This window comes from Hydractinia symbiolongicarpus, chromosome 5 (genome assembly GCF_029227915.1).
Source record: "Hydractinia symbiolongicarpus strain clone_291-10 chromosome 5, HSymV2.1, whole genome shotgun sequence".
NCBI lineage: Eukaryota > Metazoa > Cnidaria > Hydrozoa > Anthoathecata > Hydractiniidae > Hydractinia > Hydractinia symbiolongicarpus.
Genome location: NC_079879.1, coordinates 10352553 through 10375320, shown reverse-complemented (window position 1 = coordinate 10375320; position 22768 = coordinate 10352553). Strand labels below are relative to the sequence as shown.

General features: G+C 33.6%; 4 protein-coding genes across 5 annotated transcripts; 1 reads left to right on the top strand and 3 right to left on the bottom strand.

Annotated features, from left to right (window-relative positions):
* The first annotated feature begins 788 nt into the window (after positions 1 to 788).
* Positions 789 to 3267, top strand: LOC130644709 (uncharacterized). 2 transcript variants are annotated; one of them, XM_057450424.1, is made up of 4 exons: positions 789 to 1475; positions 1671 to 1717; positions 2304 to 2345; positions 2469 to 3267. In XM_057450424.1, the coding sequence occupies exons 1-4, from the start codon at positions 938 to 940 to the stop codon at positions 2601 to 2603; spliced, it is 762 nt and encodes a 253-aa protein (XP_057306407.1). In that variant the 5' UTR covers positions 789 to 937; the 3' UTR covers positions 2604 to 3267. The 2 variants fall into 2 exon arrangements, with proteins under 2 accessions (XP_057306407.1, XP_057306406.1); XM_057450423.1 differs by having other exon boundaries at positions 790 to 1717.
* A 2379-nt stretch (positions 3268 to 5646) lies between these two features.
* Positions 5647 to 11319, bottom strand: LOC130644710 (homeobox protein MOX-1-like). Its single transcript, XM_057450425.1, has 2 exons — positions 9973 to 11319; positions 5647 to 6509 (listed from the first exon to the last, which is right to left on the bottom strand). Exons 1-2 carry the CDS (start codon positions 10601 to 10603, stop codon positions 6199 to 6201), a joined length of 942 nt encoding a protein of 313 aa, XP_057306408.1. The 5' UTR covers positions 10604 to 11319; the 3' UTR covers positions 5647 to 6198.
* An 825-nt stretch (positions 11320 to 12144) lies between these two features.
* LOC130644718 (uncharacterized) lies at positions 12145 to 15975 on the bottom strand. The gene is made up of 8 exons (XM_057450434.1): positions 15925 to 15975; positions 15296 to 15379; positions 15159 to 15212; positions 14552 to 14632; positions 13776 to 13844; positions 13039 to 13128; positions 12309 to 12469; positions 12145 to 12224 (listed from the first exon to the last, which is right to left on the bottom strand). The coding sequence occupies exons 1-8, from the start codon at positions 15940 to 15942 to the stop codon at positions 12179 to 12181; spliced, it is 603 nt and encodes a 200-aa protein (XP_057306417.1). The 5' UTR covers positions 15943 to 15975; the 3' UTR covers positions 12145 to 12178.
* A 2661-nt stretch (positions 15976 to 18636) lies between these two features.
* On the bottom strand, positions 18637 to 21470 carry LOC130644719 (uncharacterized). Its single transcript, XM_057450435.1, has 6 exons — positions 21409 to 21470; positions 21193 to 21282; positions 20144 to 20349; positions 19715 to 19789; positions 19086 to 19149; positions 18637 to 18807 (listed from the first exon to the last, which is right to left on the bottom strand). The coding sequence occupies exons 1-6, from the start codon at positions 21428 to 21430 to the stop codon at positions 18722 to 18724; spliced, it is 543 nt and encodes a 180-aa protein (XP_057306418.1). The 5' UTR covers positions 21431 to 21470; the 3' UTR covers positions 18637 to 18721.
* Positions 21471 to 22768: the final 1298 nt, after the last annotated feature.

Sequence of the window (22768 nt, the reverse complement as noted above, 5' to 3'; positions counted from 1 at the left end):
TTAGGTTATTTTCGCGAAAAAATAAAAAAATCACGTTGATTTATCCACTTAAAATTCTGGAAATTATGTGAAGTATCCTACGTCGTGTTTGGAGTTATGTAAAAATGTAATTTTTTCTGAATTCTACAATAAAACCCCCTTAATGCAGACATATGATAACAAGAAGTATATTTAGACTTGTTGAAGTGTGTACGTTTCTCTGACTCAGTGAATGAAAAAACTTCCTGTAAAAAAATTAAGTAGTTCTCCCTCGTTGTTAAGTAACATGCACGGGTTCTCCCCCGTTTCTGGTTACCGAAACCGAGAAGAAACTTCATTAATGACTTGCACGTCGTAAATGTCGCCTTTGTGTCAACACACAGCGGAGCACTTTTTAATCGGCTGAATTCTTTTGCTTGAACTGTCTTTTTGAGAAGCCATAAGTTGCCTGCATAAAAACATGGTCATACAGCTTGTAGTTTCCACCAGGGAAAACTTTTTATGGGCAAAGTTTAGTTGTTTTATGTTCTAAAGTCTAACCTGTTCAAAGAATTTCACGATATTGAATAATTAGCAATTTTAAACTTGTCTGTTGTCAACAATGCATTCAGAAACACATTCTTGCCGTTTATAAAAAGTATTCAGTATTTATGTACCATATCTACTCAAACGGACGCTTCTTGTCAAAGTCTTATAATCGTTCACAACATAATTAAGAAATTCTGTGCTAATTAGTGTCAAATGAAGTAATTACTGAAAAACAATAAAGAATAAGGAGAAGAATACCTCATTAGAATTTAGTGATGAATTTATTCTCTTTAGATGAACAACGGTAGATAGATTTTAATTTATAGAGAAGCTTAAAGCATGAAAATATCTAATTGTGATGAATTTATTTTTTTTTCACATACAGATACAGACAAGATAGATAGATTCTAATTTATGGTAAAGCTTGATCATGATTCTCACAATTGAAAATATTAATTCCCTCAGTACCAATGTCAAAAATTATGTTATTACTGTTTACTCCATTGCTATGTTGTGTGAATTTGTCACTACATGTATATACATGTTAAATATGAAGCAGCTGAGTGCTTCAGAGACACTTATAAATCATCCACTGCGAAGAACACGTGCAATCATCATTATATCTTGCTGTGTGGTGTTGATGTTGTGGAGAGCATTGGTTATTATTAGGATAACTTATCAGAAGAGCATCAAAGAAGATAACATAACAGAATCTTTACTTTCTGTAACAATCTTACTTGTAAATATGGTCTGCTATTTTCTTTTCTTAAGTCTGTATATTTTATTTTTGTATATAACCATATACCTTCCCGCTGCTGCCAATAAAAGATGGCAGTTCTATTTTACTGCGTATGCTTGTCCAATTTTGTTTACATTAGTTATCATCCTGATTGGATACTTAACACATCGAACACATTTTTCATGGAACAACGTCCTCTCCAATGAATGGATTATAATCGCTATACAAGGTATCGTTGTTGCTTTGGGTGCAAGCATATCTGTATTTGTTTTGAAAATACATTTGAAATTATTTGGAAAATGTGAGTTTGATTTTAAAACAAAAATAAAACGTTTAAGAGAAAGCAAAAAACTTGTGAATGGATTTATTTTGGGCATTATATTACTTGTGTTGTTCATATTGGATGTAATTCACATTTCAACAGAATGTTCAGTGGTTCAATGGTTGTTTGTGACATTCCATGCATTGCTTGTAAGTTATCATTTCTAATGACTTGGTAGAATCTGGAACAGGCATTACCGTTTTGTACGAACTTCGCTGAAACCTTATTCCTTCTCTCTTTCAAATTTAGCTTGATTTACTAGGCTTGTTTTGAGAAAAGATTTTTGTTCCACTCTTCTTAGGAAATCACCTAATATAAGACTCCACATAATTACAAAGTGCGAAAAGTTTTGTGAAGTTTTCAGATCATTAATTAGGGAAAGTTTAAGAAGGCAAAAATAAATTTAACTGCAATTGGGGAAAGTTCATTATTGGCGAAAAAAAGTTCCGTGGCGAAGAATGAAAATTTTAGGCTTTGATAATAAAATAAATCTTTAAAGTCACCTTTTTGTGATTCGCTAAATTTTTCAACAGCATTAATTCGCTAAGGTTTCTGTCGTGAACGTTTCTGCATTTAAAGTATACAGTTATGATCTAAAATCTGTTTAAACTGTGTGCCCAGAAGATCACTAAAAGATCCTTGCCTCAAAATCAGAGCTAGCCTGAAAAAATAATTTATTTTTGTAAATGTTCTGTTGAGAGAAGATATGTGACCTATCCCTTGTTTTTGTTTTAGGGTGTTCACTTTTTATTTCGTGAAGCGATATTTTACGATAAGGTAATAAGATTTTAACTCGTGTTTCTCCTTTCAGCGTCTTATTATTCTCTCTATTTTGTTCAAGGAAGGAAGTTGAATTGTTTTTCAGGATTTTAACTTACTTTCTTTTCAATTTTTTCTCAGGATTTTTTCCAGAAAACCTCTCGTGCACAGCGTAGAAGAAAAGCAATTAAAGAAAATCAATTCATACAACTGAGATCTGTGGAGAGTTCTTCAGTTGTAACACAAGCAGCGAGTACCACTGTGGACAAAAATTGAGAAATTGTGTTATGCAAACCAAAGGAGACTTTTATTCTTATTCTCCATATTTGTCCAGTCTCCTATTTCGAAAGAATTATTATTCCTGCTATAAATATTGCAGCAGATAACTTCACAAAAGTACAATGGTATTAAAAATATTTATATCAAGATTTGGAAGTAGTAGATTATATTCTATAACGTGAAAATTGCGCACTACAAAATACAAATAAATTATACTTTAAAAATTTTCCAGTTGCTAGTGCAATCATTATTGCCAAAAAGGAGATTTTAAACATCGATGGAGACAAAAAAAAATGTTTTTAAGTTTAAATTTTTTAGATATATGAAGATTAAATTTTACCAAATTGAAAAATCAATATTTCAAAAATATTACACATTTAAGTTGTTGTAGATTCACCAGACGCCTATATATGTACCTTGTATTTTCTATCTGTCATAAAGAGAGTGTTGCTAACATGAAAATATCACTTTTATTTTTAATTTACAATCATAAAATAACACACCGAGATTTTTCTGACCTCTTCTTGAAAATTCATTTTATTGACAGATTACTCTACCTTGCTTTTTTAGATCTTGTTTTCCTACTTCGTTCACATTTATCATTGTAATTTTCATTGATAATCGAACTACGTAAGAATAATTGTATGATGTTTTTGTAATAAGATGCTCTTAAATTTATTTTGTATTTCTTCAGAGATGAAAAATGAAATGCTATTTATGTATTTTTGTTATAATCACTGTTTCATCTCTTTAATAATAGCCGTCGTCTGTCTGTCTGTGTCCGCGAAAACCGCGTCCTGTTACAGAAACACGAAATGCGATATATAAAGGACGGGCGGCCCCGTGGATTTTTCCACGGATTAACGGCTAGTCTCTATAATAATAGCCGTATCTTGCCTGTTCAAAAGGGTGACCGATGTTCCTTTGATCTTTCCGCAAATTTTTAGAAACCAGGGGGTTGTTTAATTGGAAATCTTATGATTGATCAAAATAAACTACAGAAATTAATTTATTTCCTTACATAATTTAATTAATTTAATTGATAAACCTCTAATTTAAAAAACAATGAATTCATTATTTTAATGCGCCATTTTTAATAATAATTTACCCCCGTGACCTTATCGCCGATTCCGCTAGGAGCCACAGAAAACCAATAGGATGGTTTTACTGACAGTTTGACAAACAAAACGCCTGATTCTTTGAAAAACCAATCCAAGACTTTCGCGGCCTAGACATGCCAACGAAGAAACACGATGGCCATTGTTTCTAAGTCTGTTTCACCTTTGTGTCTTCTATAAGCTTTTTATATTTGTAATATTTGTTTTTTTATGCTCTAAAATCTGAAGATAAATATATTGTCACGTTTTTTAGCTACGTACAGATCTAAACGCATCAGTTTTAGGATTGTTGGCTAGGTACGAATATTTTGAAGGCTAGCTAGCTAATAACCTTACTTTTTACTAATTTTGTTTGGTATAGGAGGTTTTTCTGCAACCCAACATTTATTTTTATGTCGAGGAAATAGCCATTTAGCTATCTCATATATTTACCTAAAAAGTGAGAGTATAAAAAATTCAGTTTGTCTATCAATATCACAATATTCTCAGCAATAAATCTTATGCTAAGTGCAGTTTAGCTAGGTAGCTACATCTTTAATTATTTTCCTTATTTTTTTTTTGCAAATAAAATGGCTGAGCAAATGCTTTAGCTGGGGGGGGGGGTAACGACAACGACGTGCTGTGTCCTGTGTTGTCATTAAAACCGAAGTTCAAGTCTGTTTACTGTACTAAGCGGTTAGCTCAGTGTTACAATAAACTTTTTTTTGGAAAAGGCTGTTATGCCTATACGCGTCAGCCCACTGTAACAATTAATTTTTAAACTTTCTTGGGAATCACGCCTCTACGAATGTGCAACAATGTTTTCCTTGACTAACCGCTTAGCCCTGTGCTAGCAAAGGACTGTTTCTTGTGTTTTTATTTAGATAGAGTCCGCAAGGAAGTTTTTTTCAAAAGGGTATTATCGCTATACACCTGTATAACACTTTTTAACTGTACTAAGCGCTCACTCCAGTGTCACGATTAATTTTTTAACTTTTACAAAGACTTATTCCGCAAAATCAAGTAATATTGACTGATTGTTTTTGCTACGGAGTCACAACGGTTGTAAACTGTGTTTTTATTTTAGCCTTTGTTGTGGGAAAGTTATTTCTTGAAAAATATGTTACAGTCGCAACACTATAATGGTGTGTGCTCTTCACTGGATTTACGACATATTGCATACCTGTACTAAAGCGCTCCACCTGACTATGTCGCACAGTTTGCAGTTCTTTTTAAGCGCTCCTTAGGGCGTTCAACAACTGTTGTGGCTCTTACTTGTGGCTCATCCCGGCGATTCGACGCCGGGTTTCCCGGCTAACTCTTTAATAATAGCCGTATTCCGTCTGTCTGTTTGTGCGCGAGAAAAAGTCGTGTTACGGAAACACGAAATGCTATATATAAAGGACGGGCGAACCCGTGGATTTATCCACAAGCCAACGACTATCCATATTATAATTCCCATATACGTCTGTCCGTCCGTCTGTCTGTCACGCAAAATGGTACCTTAGCTGCGCAATTAGCGAGACGCACGCAATATGCGGTATAACAAGGACGGGCAAACCCGTGGATTATTCCACGGGCTAACGACTAGTATTTTTATATTTTTCTACTCTCAATCAAATAAGAATCAAAATATCGTAGAGTTAGTAGAGTGTTAGTAGAGTTAGATGTAGCTGGTGGTGTTGCCTTAATGTTGTTTTTTATCATCTAGCTACGTAACCTTTTCCAAGGAGCTCTATTTTGTCCCGATAAAAGGACAGAGAGCGACTTGGGCATAAGATGGTGACTACAAAGATTGTATTATGTACTGGGTATAGGAATTTTACTTTATTCGCAACTGGATCTTGTTTCTTTATAAATGCATTTTTATTGCCACTAAAGATAAAACAGAATTGAAGACAAAAACATAAGACGTTGTTCAAAATAAATTATAATTTCCACAAGTTAACTTTTTACTTACTTTTCTAACAACTGATATAATATATTCTACTTACATCACATAAATGTAACATTAGTCCATCATCTATTTTTACAGTATATAGAATCTACGTACTGTGGGAATATATACAAAATATAAAGTTAATAATTGCTAGCCAATATGTACAACAACAACATTTATAAAGAAATTCACGTCAGTTTTGCTCTCATCGAGATGCACAATATCTTAAAAATTAAAATCACAACGTGGTTTGCCTTGTTAAAGTAAAATATAATCAGTGTTTTATGCTTTAAGGTAAGAAAGTGTGAGCAATATGTGATGGACAGCCTAGCTTTTTCGTAACCATATGGACGGTGATTTTTTTTGGCAGCCGTAGCTCTCGATGACTATATTTCCAGGGCTTGGTCTCTAGATTTTGAAATAACTTTTGAGTTAACTTGAAATTGACCTATGATTATGTTTTAAAAATGTGTTTTCAAAAATGAAAAAAAATGAATTTTCACGCTTTTAAAAGAGTCGATGGTCACCATGTTGTTTCACATAAAGCGCGATTATTTTAGGTGACTTTGGAAGGCGTGGTAGATGTTTTTGAATCCTCTCCTTTTTGTTTCTGCTGCTGCTGCTGATGTTCCTTTTGCTTTTTGCCTCGATGTCCTTTGACTCTTTTCCATTTCATTCTTCTATTTTGAAACCAAACTTTTACTTGTCTCTCACTTAAATTTAAATTGACCGCTATTTCGTATCGTCTTAACCTTGTTAAATAATTGTTTCGGTTAAACTCGTTTTCTAACTCTCTGATTTGGTCCTTTGTAAATGCTGTTCTCTCTTTACGTGATTTCGTTGGGGTGGTTGTTGAAACAGCTGGCTCTACAAGAGAAAAATATGTATTTGCTTAAAAGTTGAACTTATAAGTGTACACACTTTCATTAGCAGGCAAAAACTCAATCATTTGCAAGAACGTTTTTCGCGGGATATATTTTTTTTAAAAATTGATAGTATACTCGCCGAACTCTCAGTGGACCGTAAAATTCCTCTTGTAAGTTGGACTTTGAAAAAAAACATGTGAAATTGTCCCACTTGCCACAAGTTTATTTACTTTTAGGACCAACTTGCAACACCCTTTAAAGCTCTGGCAATGCTTTGACGTCGGTCAGTACTTCGGGTATTGTCCTCTGAAACAGTCATTTTATGATTATGACTAATTCAAGGGGCTGGGGAATTTTGAGTTAGCAAAAGTCCCACTTAGTGTCTTACTTAACGAGAATATATACGTTGTTTTATACATTTTTCCCTTCAACCTGATTATTTTAACCTTAAAGAAGATTCACTAAAACGTTATAGAGCTTGACCCCTGTCTTTTTTTACTTTTAAAATGCTCTTCATCAAGAGAAGCAAGTCACATTTTTAATTTTCTCAATATCTTGCAAGTCGGAAGTTAAAAGTACAGTAGAATCCCAGTAACTCGAACACCGGTTAACTCAAACTTTTATTAGCTCAAACTGTTTTCTACGGTCTCTTGGACATTTCCTAATAATTCCTTATAAAAATTACTCGTTAACTCGAATCCCGGATAGCTCGAACATTCGTTTTCTCGAACCATTTTGAGGTCTCTGTTAAGTTAATTTCGCCGGATAACTCAAACTTTTTAGTGTCTAAGTAAAAATAAATGTTCGGAAAATGAATACTGGTGTATTATAGCCAGTATTGTAGCCAGAAATTTCGAAAAAGCTGCTCTTAAATGATTTTTTTTTACAAAGGAGCAAAAATGTTCCTTAACTCGAACTAATATCTCATTTTTGTCTAAGTTCGAATTAACGGGAGCTTCGCATAAGTCGAACATTCGCTAATTCGAACTGTTTTCTGTGGTCGCTTGGAGGTTCGACTTACAGGGAGTTAACTGTACCTATAATTTAATTGCCAAAACATAGAAAAAAATGAAACTTTATTTATGTAACTACAAATATTTATATCCCTTCCCTGTTAAAGATAGGGTGGCTGGATTCAATTCCGTTATTTTTCCTCTGCTAGTTATCGCAAATTACCTCAAAGATACAAATGGGAAAAAAAGAAAGCCAATGTCAGAAAAGATACAGAGAAATATTTGTAGCTCCACCGAAACAAAGAACTGAAAGTGTTACTTAGGATAGAATGTGTAAAATAAAACAAAGATTTCTCCAATTTTTTCTGACAAAACCTTTGACAGAGAAAAAAACCCATCAGAAACAAGATTTCAAATGTATGGAGCCAGAATAACACTTTCTTGCTGCAATCATCGCGGATAATAACACTCGCGATTTATTGATATACGATATTTCACTAGCCTGAACTTTCGTGAAATTGTCCAAAAATCATGATATCGAAAAATTTTCTCCCCTTAAACATACAGTTACGGTTATGCCTCGATATATTTTCATTTAGTTTTCGAATCTCTCTCACTCTCTTTTAGTACTTTCTCATCAGAACTTAGTTTGAAACAGATGTTCTCACGCTAAGTTACAATTGACATTTTAAAACAATACGAAATAGTGGAATAAAATATTGTCAAAAATCTAAAAAGATTCTAATACGTAATTGCGATGCAGCATTTTTGAATAAGAAATGTCACCGCTTACTATTACGCTTTCAAATGAGCATCGCTAGTTTTTTTTAAATGTTATCAGGTGTTAGTGTGAACATACAATTAACAGATACCGGAAAAAGGTGCTATCTTGGCGATGAAAAAAGGCATGCAAGTGTCTTGTAAATTAAATTTTCCTTGACAGACAACATTATCTATCTATATTACATTCGATTTCCTATTCTCGAGTAAAAAGTCCGAGTTATCCAAAAACATTAGCCTCAGGGGAAGGGGGGGGGGGGGGGGGGGGGGTGGAGTTATCCGTGGTTCCAGTTCACCGGAGTTTTTTATAAGAATGTATCGAAAAATAGAAGAGGTGTAAAGAAATGCATTTCGCAAAGATTAATTGTTGCAGATCAGTTATGTCGAGGAACTTTACGAAAATTTTTTTTCGCGAATGAACCATTTTAACTTTTTTATTTATAATTATATTTATTTATAGTAATTATACTCACTAATTCAGTATTTTTTGTAGTATTAATTTATTTCAGGCCTTTTTATTGACATAAGATAGCCTTTAATTAACCTTGCTCATATAATAGAGGCTTTTTTTCCAAATGTTTCGCAAAGTGAATCTTAGCAGCGAATAAGTCATTTCTTCTATCACGAATTGACCTTTCCGAAAAATTTTCGCACAGATAAATGTTTGCAAAATAAAATTTGCGAAAATTAATTTTCGCGAATAACAGTTTCAAAGTTACTCACTTTACTTTCGATTTTTTAAAAAAAACATTTCTGTAAAGTTGACCTTAATTAAACTCTCAAATTAGTTCTAAGATGGCAAATTATTTTTAGTTTTGCAATAATAAAAATAAGTTTTCGTGACAGAAATGATATACAATTTAGTTCTAACTAAAAGTTGGGTTTCCATTTAACAAAACTCAACAGACAGACAGAGCAGGTGGAAAATATGCTTTGATGTTGCAATGTTTTTAAATTTAGCAAAAATCGAACAAGCTCCTACAGAAAAAAAACCTCAAAAATTTGAAATTTAAACGCCAAACTTCTTGAACCCTGACAAGGATTGACCAATCCAAATGCTTCATTTATTTTTTGACATTATGATTTTTGCACAAAAACATAACAATAAAGATGGTCGAAAGAATTAGAGTGTCGTTACACGTAGACGACAGCAGCCATGTTTGTTTGCATTGTATTTACACTCCCGCCAAAAGTTTGAAATTTAAATAAAAAATTTCTCACGCTCAGTGGAAAACATCCACTTACCGACTGGTAGCTTTGTGGTAAAGCCTTTGCTTCCAGTGCGGAAGGTGTTGGGTTCAAACCGCGGTTGAATCATGCCAGAGACTTAAAAGTGTGAATCTATCCTTTTTGCTTAGCCCTCAGCATGAAATAAGATTCATATCTGAGTCGGTTGTTTAGTTAAGCGATTGCTGTGCTTAAAAACACCAGGACCCCCTTCGCACGACCCTCGTTGATAGCAATACCAATACAAAGTGAAGAGGCTACCCTGGGTAAATAATTTTAATAATAATAATAATAAAAATTTTGCTCAATTTTTGTTAAATGAAAATCAGCCATACTTTAGTTCACAATATCCTCGAAAAAACCCGACGTCAGCAATAAGCTAATTTATAAAGAATGTCAACCTTCATGAAATATGATGTTGGCGGCCATTTTACTAGTGCTGATAATCTTTATTTATTATTAAACTTTGCGTGCAGGTGTAGCAGAAATAACAAGTCAACTTACCACTGTACTTCTGCGTTGAATCGTATAAACTTTGAGAGGCTGCAATAAAGTTTGCCCTGTAACCATACGGATCATGAGAGAACATTGAAGACGTAATACAACTAGATAGACTTGATTGACCAGTCGTTAAAAAGTTGTCATAAGGCGATTTATAAGGTTTATAAGATTGCATAGTACCATCAGTTGGTAGATGTTGAGCTGCTTCATTGTTGTTTTTTAAATACGTTGGAAGGGTGTGATTTATATGTTTATATGAGCTCTGTTGCAGGGAGGGATATACTCCAGGTGTTGTTCGAGTGTAATTCCCGCCATACAAGCCTGGAATCATATTTGAATGGATTTCTACTTCTTGTTGTTGCTGTTGTTGTTGTTGTTGTTGTTGTGGTTGTTGTTGAGTGGTTTGTGAGTGAATTTCATTCATATTATCAAGCACTGTCTTCACCATTTCATTAGTTGTGGCCACGTTAAAATAATGTCTCGTTGTTGATGATGTATATCCCAGAACAGTATTTGATGGTTGATAATGCTGTCCAAAGTGATGCGTTGCTTCTAATGTATGAGGTAAATGTGACAAGCGAGGAGGAACTGGCAAACTCGTTTCATCAGTAAGCATATTATTGCGAACATACATATCGCCTTTAATTAAACCGGTGTTTCTGTTAAACTACTACATCACAAGATTATGTTAAAAACTCTCTGATCACTTTCACGTCCTTGCCATCTGTTTTTTACTGTTCTGCAAACGTAATAAATATGCCAGACTCTGTTAAAAATAAAACCAATCAATTGTCGAATGATTGACTTATGTAAATGTGCGTCTTTTCAAATATTTCTCACTGGCCTTCTCATCAAAATTGCATTCCTTTGTGATAGATGAATTGGCTTTTGCTTTAAGTTCTGATACTTTAACAAAAATCCTCAGAGTAAAATTCTTAAAGCGTATTAAACTGACATGTTCGGCGTTTTTGTCAGAGATTTAATAAAGACTACAAAAACATTTTCTTTAAAAGGAATAAAATAAATTCTCAAACCCAATCCGAAGGTGTTAGAGATTAACAGAAAAAAGTACAGCAATGTTTTAAGTAAATAGATAAATAGAGGTGGATGTAAATAAAATAGATAATAAATATAGTATATAAATATTGTATGTATAATATATATCAACAAACATGTTGTTATATATACTAGAAGAGACCACGTGATTATTTTACCATGTGGTTCAGCGTTTTGACTGAGGCTTGTCGGGTGCTAAAAAAACGAATGTAATGAAATCATACTTTTGCTGTTGGTCACAAAAAGAAAAGTAAAAAGAATATAAAAAACCCTATTGTATCCCACGGCTAACCTTTTCATTTAATTTATGCCAGGGCCTTGAGCTAATATCCAAATACTTATGGCGGCGATAATTAGGAAGGGCGTCAATTAGAAATGGGCGTGCTTGTTTAAAGTTCATAAGTTTCTTTCTAAATCTCAGATTGATAGAGCAGAGAAATTAGAACAAATTAAAACGCCCCAACAAGTTGATAACTTTGGAAAAGTATATATACAACACATAAACAAAGGGGATGAAGAGATCTTAACAGACTAATGAATGGAACCTTTTCGTCACTCTCTCCGGTTATTTGACGGATTGTAGGCGTCCCAGGCCAGCATTGGTTGTTTTGCAAATTCTTAAACTGTGCATTTAGTGTAAATAAAGCTCCCGAAGCATGCGAAGGTTTAAAACGGCATCAAACAGAAAGTCGGCGTTTGTTCAAGTTTCTAGCAGTGGGGCGTTAATTAGAAAGAGGCGTTAAAAATGAAGTGCTCAATGCACAGTGTGGACCAAATGATGGTTTGTGAAAGCGCGCGAAATCGAGCGCTAAAAATAGAAGATCGGTAACTAGAGGGGGATAAATTTAAACTCTCGCAAATTTTAAGTGAATTAAAGAAAAAACATACGCAGTTTATCGATAAAAATTTCTAAAAAATTTAAAAATGATTCTAATATGTTAGAACTAAAAGAACCAGAAAAGCCTTAATCTTCCATATTAACTTGCCTTTTCGTGTTTTAGTGCGTTCCTCCTTTCCGTTGAATGTTAACAATACTGCCGGCCTCGTTTACAAGTTAAACTTTAAAGGAAAAATTTAAATTTTAACGGGAATGGTGCATAGAATCTGATAAATAAAAAATCAAGTTTTTTAAATAATTATAAAATTAAAATATTTACATCCATTGATTTTCCGCTCGTTCGGACACTTGTCGCGCAGCCCTAAGGAGGAAAAAAAGTATCCCTTAACATTTTGTTTAAGTAGAGTCGTGCTAGAAATATAATAAGGCCTCAAACACATCTTACCCTATGGAAAACTTTAAGTCGCTAGCTTCAGTCGTTAAGGGCCCGTTTTCACTTTCAAAATCCAATGCAGCTATTCTATAGTGTGTTATTAAGTCCATGTACATTGGGGAAAAAAATATAAAAGAAAACACCACGATTGCAAGAGATAGCCAGATAGCGTTCTAAATAAAAAAATAAATAGTGCATTAATATTTTCGCGATTCAGAAATAACACATTTTCCGCTTGTGAGCGTAAAAGCACAAGGAAGAAATAGGTTATGTGATTAGACTTTTTTAGCCACCACAAGAGCAACTCATATTTGCCATGCTTTACTAAAGATTTTGATTGACTATTTAGATGGTCGCCTCTGTTTTCAGCAATAAGCTGGGATTTTATCGCGCCTAAATCTGAAGACTAATTCGTACTAAGGAGACCTTTTCTGGAATTTTCGCTGTGTGTAACTAGAACCTTAATAATTAACTCGTCTTGCATACAAATGTTGTTTGCTAATGTTTCATTAAACATGTCATCGTGAACTTTCATTTAGATTTAGCACGAGCTCGTTGGAAGCGGGTAGGAATCATTAAAATCTAATTAAATTCAAGATAAACAAGCATTAATCTCTCATTATCAGATACACAAACAACTGGAACATGCATAAAATCAACAAATTGTGAAAATAAACATGCAAAAAAATATGACAATACAGAACGAAAGAAATAGGAGAAAAGAATAAAATAAAGAACGTACCACAGAGTCGGCGAGATAAAAACATAACAAGCCTTTCATATTGTCATATGTCTCAGGAAAAATATTACACATGCCCATATTCGTTGTTAACTAAATCAAAAGAAAAAACAAAGAAGGTTTTGATATTGACTGCTAAACTTGCTCCCTGTTAAGTTCGAGTTCAGATGTTAGTTTTTGCGTTTGTTTTTCTTTCATTCTTATCATCGAGTAGTTAATTTTGTCTTTGTGTCTGTGTACAAGTTTCTAAACATCTTCCCTGCTTTTCATTGCTGTTGCCAAACTTTATTAATTGTCAAAGTACAAAATTTAACATTTGATTATGAAATACGAAGGATGAATGGGAAGAAACAAAAGGAGGAATTGGTGAAGCAACCATGTATCAGGCTATTGTAGCTACTCCTAGATGGAGTATTAATGGTCACAGTTCAACCATTCTTTTTCTTCATATTTACAAACCGAACTTTCATGGTACTTAAATCTTGATCGCTAATATATCCTTCATTCTTTTGAAGTGGAGATGGAGCCTCGCCCCTTACCATTTACTCCTTCGAGTAATAATTAAAAAGAAACACATTTAATTTATAAAACAAGTGTTTTTGTGTCATTAAACTCATCTAATTCAGGAGGGAAATGGAAAATATACTGTTTACAACGATATTCAAATCAAGCTTCTTGTTTTTGAAATCCCAATGTCTCTCCTGGTTAATATTATCTTGTAAAAGAAGACTCAGTCTAACCTCTTTCATAACGTAACTCCCATATCTCACCATAACTCGAAGAATACCATCTTGTTGTATAAGTAATGTCTAAAAGAGTTAAGGTCGAATGGATATTTAGATGTTAGGTATTGCTGATTAGATAGAACGCATAATATAAGTAAAACAATTTTACTAAAGAATACTAAAAAAATTATTTAAATCAATTACATCGATCAACAAAAAAAGTAGAAACAAATCCTTCCCTTGCAAGTGGAAGTCAGCATTTATTTATTCAAGTTTGGTTTAGTTTGTGTAAAGAATAGGTGTACATAAAGGGCTGCTAATCAGTATCTACGAAAAATTGCATATTTTAATAAAAAAAAGGTTTGTGAAAGTTTCTCGTAAGAAAGCAAAAAAGATAAAAAACAAAACAAAATCCGTAAAAATTTCCAATTAAATTATTTAAATTTGAACAGTAATATGAGAACACGTTTTGTAAATAACGCGATTTTTAGAAAAGCAACATTGGGTCCTTTTAACGAAAATTGAAAACTTCGGTTTTATAAAGCCTAGAAAATAATGCTTTGTTTCTTTAGTATTACCGCTCCGACCAAACAATATTTTTAGTTTTTGCATTTTGCATCTTTTTACCCGAAGACATCTCATTATACCCGAAGAAACTGTTAAATTAGTGCCCTTTAAAATTTCTTTTTAATTTCCCGTTATTTATGTTCTCTTCAACCTAGAGAAAATCTAAATATTAAAAACTGTGTAATTGCTGAAAAAAATTGGTACTGAGGATATTCTAAATCAACCTGATTTATTAATTTGTCAAATCCATTCTCAAAGAAGTTCTGCATTTCCACTGTTCGCTTTTCCAACTTTTCTGTGACAAGCTGAAGAAAGTAAAAAAATAGTAACATAGTCAACTTCGTCCCCAGAGAATCTTGTATCTTTTCTGACATTGGGACGGCGATACGAATATGCTCGTCTGGCCGTCTAAATATAAAAAAGAGACAGCATGCGCTGGAAACGAGGTTGTGACATAGTAAAACAGTTATAAGGAAACTATCTACTACTCTTTGCTATGCCAAGACAATGTGATCAGGTCCTGGGTCATTAGGATGGGAAGGGTGGGGTTAAAGTTAAAGTACTTTCTTGCGGACGTAGAGTTAAAATTTGTGGAAAATTGACTTAAAAAGCCTCTCAGTGTCTACTTTTACAATAGGTGGCCCAGATGATGAATTTTTATGTAATTTGACATCTCTCCTTCACGAAGATCAGATATTCAATGGATATGGGACGTTTTAATGCTTAGTGGATATACATTATGGTTTCAGTGCTAGTTATGTTGATCAAAAATGGCTGCAACAAAGACAGGAAACCAGATTGAAATAAAAAAAAAAATAAAAAAGATCTTACAAACATGTTTTCCATTGCTTCGTGTACTTTCCGTTCAGTTTCATTGATGAATTTCTAAAGAAAAGAGGATGTGTACAGAGTAAAAACAATCTTATTTTTCTTGAATTGTCAAAATGACCAAATGATGACGTGCTTACGAAGCTTTTCATCATTTCTTGCAAGTATGTACCATCTAGCAAAATCAACTGTGTTAAAATTTGATATGAAAAGGCAGCATCTCCCTAAAAACAAATGATTGCTTGTAAAAAAACAACGAAATGCGGTAATAATTAAGAATTTCTGATTAAAATAAATAAAAGGCACAGAACTAAGCTTGCATCAAAATCTCCAATACTGTCGTAGGCGTCTCATATGGTATAAGGTTTGAAGTAACGGATTGCATATCAAAAAATTAGTGGATCTTTCTCCTTCTTTTTCCTCCCTTCAGGTAGAAAGGTTAAGACCTGTGATACAGGTTATGAAAAAGAAAAAATGTAGTATGATTGCCAACCTGGATAACCTATATGATGACCTATATAATAAACGCAAAATGACCTGGTATCAAAGTAGATCTTATTATAATCAGGTGTTCAAAGTAAACTAACCGTGTGAAAGTTATCCGCGATTGTACCTATTACCTCACATATCAGGTGGTTCATCCTCATATCAAAAATCACTACAGGTCCTGGGATTGAGGTTGGCTCATACATATCCGTTAAATTCTCCTTGAAATAGTTTAACATATTGCTAATTGTTGATTTTTATACACAATGTCGATAATACGTACAGGATTTGGCGTAGCCATTTGAAAATTGGTTAAACCATTTTTGATGTCGTCTATACTAAAAGACACAAATTTGTTGGTAGCCTAAAATAAAAAATTAAAATATTTCTTTAGGCTAACATATTTCATTGTTTCACTGAACTCTCATGAGTCTGTACATAGCAAGCCGCTGTTTTTAAGATAAACTGAATTTTGATTGGAGTCGTGATAACCACGTGATATTGCATGTTACTCACCGTAATATTACTTGTGTTGAAGTGAATTAAATTAAGATCCTCTGAAGATAGCTTATCTGTGATATTAGGGAGATAATTAGCAGATTTTATGTTACTCATATCCGCTGTGCTATCTATGGATGGAAACGTCTAAACACGAATGTATGGAGAATATTAAATAAATGGGGAAAAAATATGCACGTAGGAATTTCAGTTTAAAGTTTATGAAGTAAAAGTTCAGAAAAATTTACCTCTCTGATATTTGATATCCCTGTAGTATTTATTAATTTTTCAAGTTGTAGAACCTGCCAAATAGATTCACCTTTCCCGCATTTTAATAGTATTTCAGAAACCTTTAATTCCACCCCAGCTTCATGTTGCAACATTTTACTTAGTGGGAAACCACTCCATGTTTCATTGTCATCAATCACCTAAAAAATACATTTTTATAATGAGGTAGACGGAAAGGCTTGGGAACGAAATTACGCTACGTGACATTAAAATACATTTGTTCCTGGCTAAAGGCAATGTACTGGTAGATCATATAATTATTCTTTTACGCTTGTTCTAATTTCAATATCTTTTCCAAATTGGTTCTCTTTAAGAGAAATTTGAATGTCCTAACTACAGTTAATGGTGACAAAACTGACATTAAAATAAATGTGAAAGAATGCTTGTTCACTTTGTCAGTTTGTACTCTTCGTGTCAGTATTTACTGTATAATAATCAACCTCGTTCTCAGGGCATTTTGCCTTGTTGATAACGGCGAAAATTGTTGACTATTCCGTAATAACTGCTCAGGGGTCACAGGACACTGGGGAGAATGTTGTATAGTAACCCTTCTGTAATTCAATAGTATACCTGCCTCATATTACCGCGGAAGTATTATTCTTTTTAAATTAAAATGTTCCTGCAGAGAGTAGTGAATTATTTGTTAAACGTTTTTAATACAACCATATGGAACACATGAATTACATTTACAAATATCCTCGTCTCAGGGTTTGTTGCCTATGGCAAAGACGGCCTCGGTTTGAAAGAGACAAAATCCCCTAAGGACGAGGTTGTTTTACAAGCAAAAATATAATGCTTTTGTTGCTTTCTTTAACTTTTTAATTTCGTGTTTAACAGAAGCCGATGCCTCCATTCTAACGATTGGACATTATGATGTATTAGGTACAGTCATTGTTGACTTAAAGTAAGATGGATTGAAAACTTAACCATGATACGTGCTCGGCTACGGTCGTAATTCCTATTTCCCGCTTAAAACACACACTGAAAATCGGTTTAAATATGTAGCAGTCAAGTTTTTGACCATTATTGAGTTATTCACAGGAAATTTTACCTTTTCAATGAGTGTATTATCTTTCAATGTCGTGCAAAAGTGCGTCATGTTGGCTCCAAGTAACGTTGTCATGGATAGTAAGAGCAACAGAAAGATACAGACCATGAGAAATAAATATATAAAGCTGAAAAAAAATATAACAATGGAAGATAATAGTACTGTATTTAAAATAAAAGCTAAACAAAGTGTTTAAAAACATTGGAATTGATATTCTTAGTTGACACACACTGTCACGACGCAGAAGGATAGGGCTTTTTTTGGTGTAGGATGTACGGGAAATACTTCTTCAAAATGGTATCCTTTGCTGCATCAAACTAACCTGAGTATGAGATCCTTCCCTGTTCTTGCCATTTTCATCGATGGACTGAATTCGTCGATCTCCCAAATAAACGTGTGCGCGGTACCAAACTCACCAATCGCAAGTCCTCCATATAGCAGGCCACACATTAGTATTATACAAAGACAAGGTAGTTTCAATATGATGGAGATAATTAATTCAATTTTATTAAAGGACGCATCACTACGTATTGATTGCAACTTTTGTTTCATCGGCGATATCATGTTGTGGACCTAAATTGAGTTTTCGTTAGAAAGTTAAAAGCAATGACAAAAATCGACATAAAAAAGCTGTAATATTAACGGCGGGAAGGAATGTAGCTCTGAGTCATGATGTTTTTAAGAGTTAATTAGAAATGTTTAGGCCGACAAATAAATAAACCCGGTTGTAGTATATCTTCTTTTTAAGATCTGAGCGATAAACACATTTAAACGTTGAACATGAGATATACAAATTGTTATAAGAGCAGGTCTACTGGAGATAAAAATCAGGGGAAATGATTAAACGTTTCCCAACTTAATTTAACTTTAATTTATACTTTTTATTCTAACTTCTATTCTAGTTTCGAACTAGAAACGTCTTTTCGTCAACTATTTAGTTTTCTGGGAAGCAAAATACTTGCCCTCTTGACTAATTTTATATGTTGTTGTTTTTTTATCGACACATTGATATTACACATTCAGGTGGTCTTAGCTGACCACGTCCACACACACACCACCCTTTTCTTGTCCTTGTCCGTTAGTCTACAACTAAGAAAGTCGAGTCTGAAGTGTTAGTAAAAAAACCATTTCCCCTTCATATTCTATGAATCCTATATAAAACGCTCTTGTAATCAACTGATGCTTGTGTAGATTTTGCAGGTCCTCTTTGATTCAGAAGCTGCCCCATAAAAACTATGCAAACTAATCAACTTACCATATCTTTGGTAGCATCAACTGAATTTAGCATTTTCTCTTTGAATTCCTTAATTTCTTTTGTCATATTTTTAACAGCTGAAAATAGAATTTAATATTATTGCATTATCACCTCACAACAGAGTATATTCACAATATCATGTGAAGATAGCTATGAGAAGTGAAAACTCTTGAAGAAGACAATAAAAAAGTAATAAACCGTTGATATTGGCAGGCTCGAGTAACTCAGTTTTGTGACTATGTTTTTTGTAGAACAATTGCACAAATTTTTTGCTATTGAATTTGCGAAATTTAGGTTACAAATGCGAAAATAGAAAGTATTATGGCGATTGGTTTAAGAATGTATGTATACTTACAACTAGCAGTGTCATTTCTTGACTTGACAATGACGTCACTGATAGTTGCAATCTTCATGCGTGACTAAACAAGAAAACATATTTCATATTTTAATTGCGCACGCTGACTCTATGTATAATACAATAAAACCTCCTTATAGGGGACAGCTTTTAAAGCGGACACCTCTCTACAACGCATACTATTCCGAGGAACGGGTAACATGACCCTTCTATAACGGACACGCCCTAAAATGGGGTGATATTAAACAATTTTTATAACAAGTTTGTTATATTATACTGGCAAAACGTTAAGTATAAAATACAAAACATATAACATATAAAACATATAAAGACAAAGCAAAATCTCAAAGTTTTTTGTGCAGTCGTAAGTCCGTTTCATTTTTGAAATGAAAGATAGAATATTTAAAATATATATTTTCAACATCAGCGTCTTGATACACTAATGTCAATTTCACTATAATTTTTGAAGCAATATAAGTCCACCTGGGAAAAAATTATACATAGCGGACACCTCTTCATAGCAGGTACCTTTTTGAAGTCCCAATGGTATCCGCTATATAGAGAGGCTTTACTACATGCCAAAACCAGTATGGAGAGGCTTCACTGTAGCTACATGCCAAAACCCATACCTGATTTACTTTCTTTTCAAGCTGATCTTCATATAGTCCAGATAGTCTCGATGTTGTATTTGATAAATCGACGATCTGTTCGGTAAGCGCAAATTAAAATGTATCCGAGAAATTTAAAAAAATAAGTGATACGTTACCAATACCTTCTGGAAATATAAAGTCTGGGACAGCAAGCAAAAAAGCTCTCCATATGATATAAAATAATCGTTAAAAGAAATGCCAGCTTCGTGTTAGCCCTCATGAAATGAAAGCCCATGTTTATCAATCTTTATCCCAGTAAAAAATCACCAAAAAAAGGCCGTGGGAGAAACATAGATGTGCGCTTCCTTTTCTTAAAAAAGTGGGGATTTACCGCAAGTCAGAAACATAATTATCAAAGCATAGGTTTTCAGTGGACAGATACACCTCCTTCCTGTGACGTCTCCATACCTGCGTAAAGTTCTCTGTGATCTTCATATTCTTTACATTCAACACTTGACAGTATGAAACAGATTTATCCACACACATGTCTTCATATAGTTTCGTTAAATTCGTTTGTATATTTTCGATAAGCGTCGTCGCATTTGGTATTAGCGTTAAAATATGCGTCCTGTTACTCTCCATCGTGTTGAAATAGTCGAGATTGTCGTTTACAACTAAAATTCAAACATAAAACGATTTCGCATAATCTTTTAAGTTTTTATTATTTCACGGTTTTAGTATTATTTTTTAATATTTATATTTATAGATATAGGATAGCCATTCATTTAAAACACAGGATTTACATTGATAAACGTGTTTCAAACGCTAAAATAGATACTTTGTTTAAACATTAAGAAATAATATCATTGACTAGATAAACATCAGCATCCTATTTCCCCACATGGGTTAACCTGTAACAATGTTCTACATGTTCAACCGGGAATCGAACCACTGTCCTCCTGATTACGAAGCGAATGTCCTTACCACTCGATTATACGCCCTATGTGCCTCACCATATATGTACATATCCGCATTCTTTTCCCCAGAGCTCTTTGAGATAAACCTCAAAACCAATTGAGGTTTATCTCAATATCTTATCTCAATATCTTATTTTATCTAGGAAATAAAATATACCCGGAGAGCATTACGCGTTTTTTTATTGAGCAACTATCTTGTAAAACAACCATTTATAGATGTCTCTGTTAGAAACGCTACTAACAGGTCATCAGGTTAGACTCCATTATGCTCAACCTTGTTCCCAGGGCCTATTCTACCTGTTGCGTTAGCATATAATAGGGTGAAGTGGTACTCAAGTAATGCTTATCGTTTGATTTGCTAATAATTTAACATTAATCATTCACGAAACATTTTATATTAGAGGAATAATCTTAACTCAGATTCTAATTAAGTATTTAATATATTAATTATCAATACTACTCTCGATGTAGTATGGATGTAGCTTTATATATAGTCCTCATAAGTGACAGACTTTAAAAAAAAACAGTGTCGCTACTTACTTTTATCCAGCTGCAGTACACTATTGAAGTATGGTTCTGTTACTAGATTGATACCATGTATTATCTCGACAGCAAGCCTTTCAGGTAGCGCTAAAAAAATATTTAGAGTTAAAACAATAGGGGTTAGAGCAGAAGCATTGTGGAGCTTCTGAAAACTTTAACCTTTCGAATGAATGCTTACAAAACTTGCTCAACATAACATTATCATGTCCTTACTGTCAAGTGCTTTAGTCGTCATGTTTGTTGCAATATCGAAATCATCGCCCAAAAGTACATGCAATGTCTGCCGAATAGATGGATAAGGAGTTAGAATGAAAATAAAGTTAAACATGGGACAAATAATTCTATATAACTGACCGTGGGCGTTTGTTTTTTTACACTTTATAGCGAAAATTAACGCCAATAGCGATCTTACGAAACAAGAATGGTTCTATTTACAACTGAGAAAAAGTTTTCCAATGCGCATGAGCAGATCAGGGTAAGCCCCCAAAACAAATTTGCCGTTCTTTCTACAACCCGAAAAGAACAATTTTCAGGTTTTCGGTAGAACGTGAATTATTTTAATAAAGTAAAAGTCCTATAAAAATACTGATGAAAAAAGCATGCAAAGAAAATGATTGTTGTGTTTTTCCTGCAATTCCGGCAGTAGCCATTGTTGTTTTCATTTTATTTCACGTTGTCACCTCCGTTTAAATGTTTGTAATCATTTTTTGGCGCGTTTTTCGTATGATGGACCACCACCAATATCGTTGTTAATTTCCACTTCTCTATTCAACCAATGCGCAAAAAATGACAAATTTTAACTACAGTAGCTGTAAACACATCTTATAGAAAGCTTACCGAAGCAGTTTTATTTGCAAACATAGCTATGTTATTCATACTGTTGATTAACATCGTTTTACCAAGCTCGATTCCTGAATCTAGACGTTCTGATGCTAGAAAGCATGCAATTCCTGCAATTCTACGCGGGAAAAAAAATACATAAATAAGAAAAAGTTAAACTGTTGTATTATTGTTCAACCAAGTATCTCTTCTGTTCTTAGTTAGTCTAGTTGAGAGCTAATTATGTTATATGATGAGCATCTCTGACGCATCTATCAATGATATCACTTTAGCATTGATAGATATAGCATCATTAGCTTTCAACTAGACAGGCAATATCAAGTGTCTTATAATGCTGTGATTGATAACGTTTTCCAACTTATACTAAAAGCCCTCAATCTCGTTGTACTGTTAAAATATGATAATAAGAAAAGCCCAATGGCAGCATAAATAAGACCACCATCATTTTTGATAATATTTCTTGCTAATTCTTAATAGATTGGTGAAGCCTTGGTTGATTTTCATCATAGAAAAGTATAGGGATTCTATGCTACAAAAACGTTTTGGTAAAAAATTGCCATGTTGTCTTCAATGGTTCTCCTTTCCTTTGCGTTGGGAGCTACTTGTACTATCTACTCTTTGACTTACTAAATTAGAAAAAATTATTACATACAGTATGAAAGTAGCAGCTGTTAAAACAAAAGATGCGCTCAAAAAACGTCGCGTTTTTCGCTTTCCAATCACTTTTACTTCG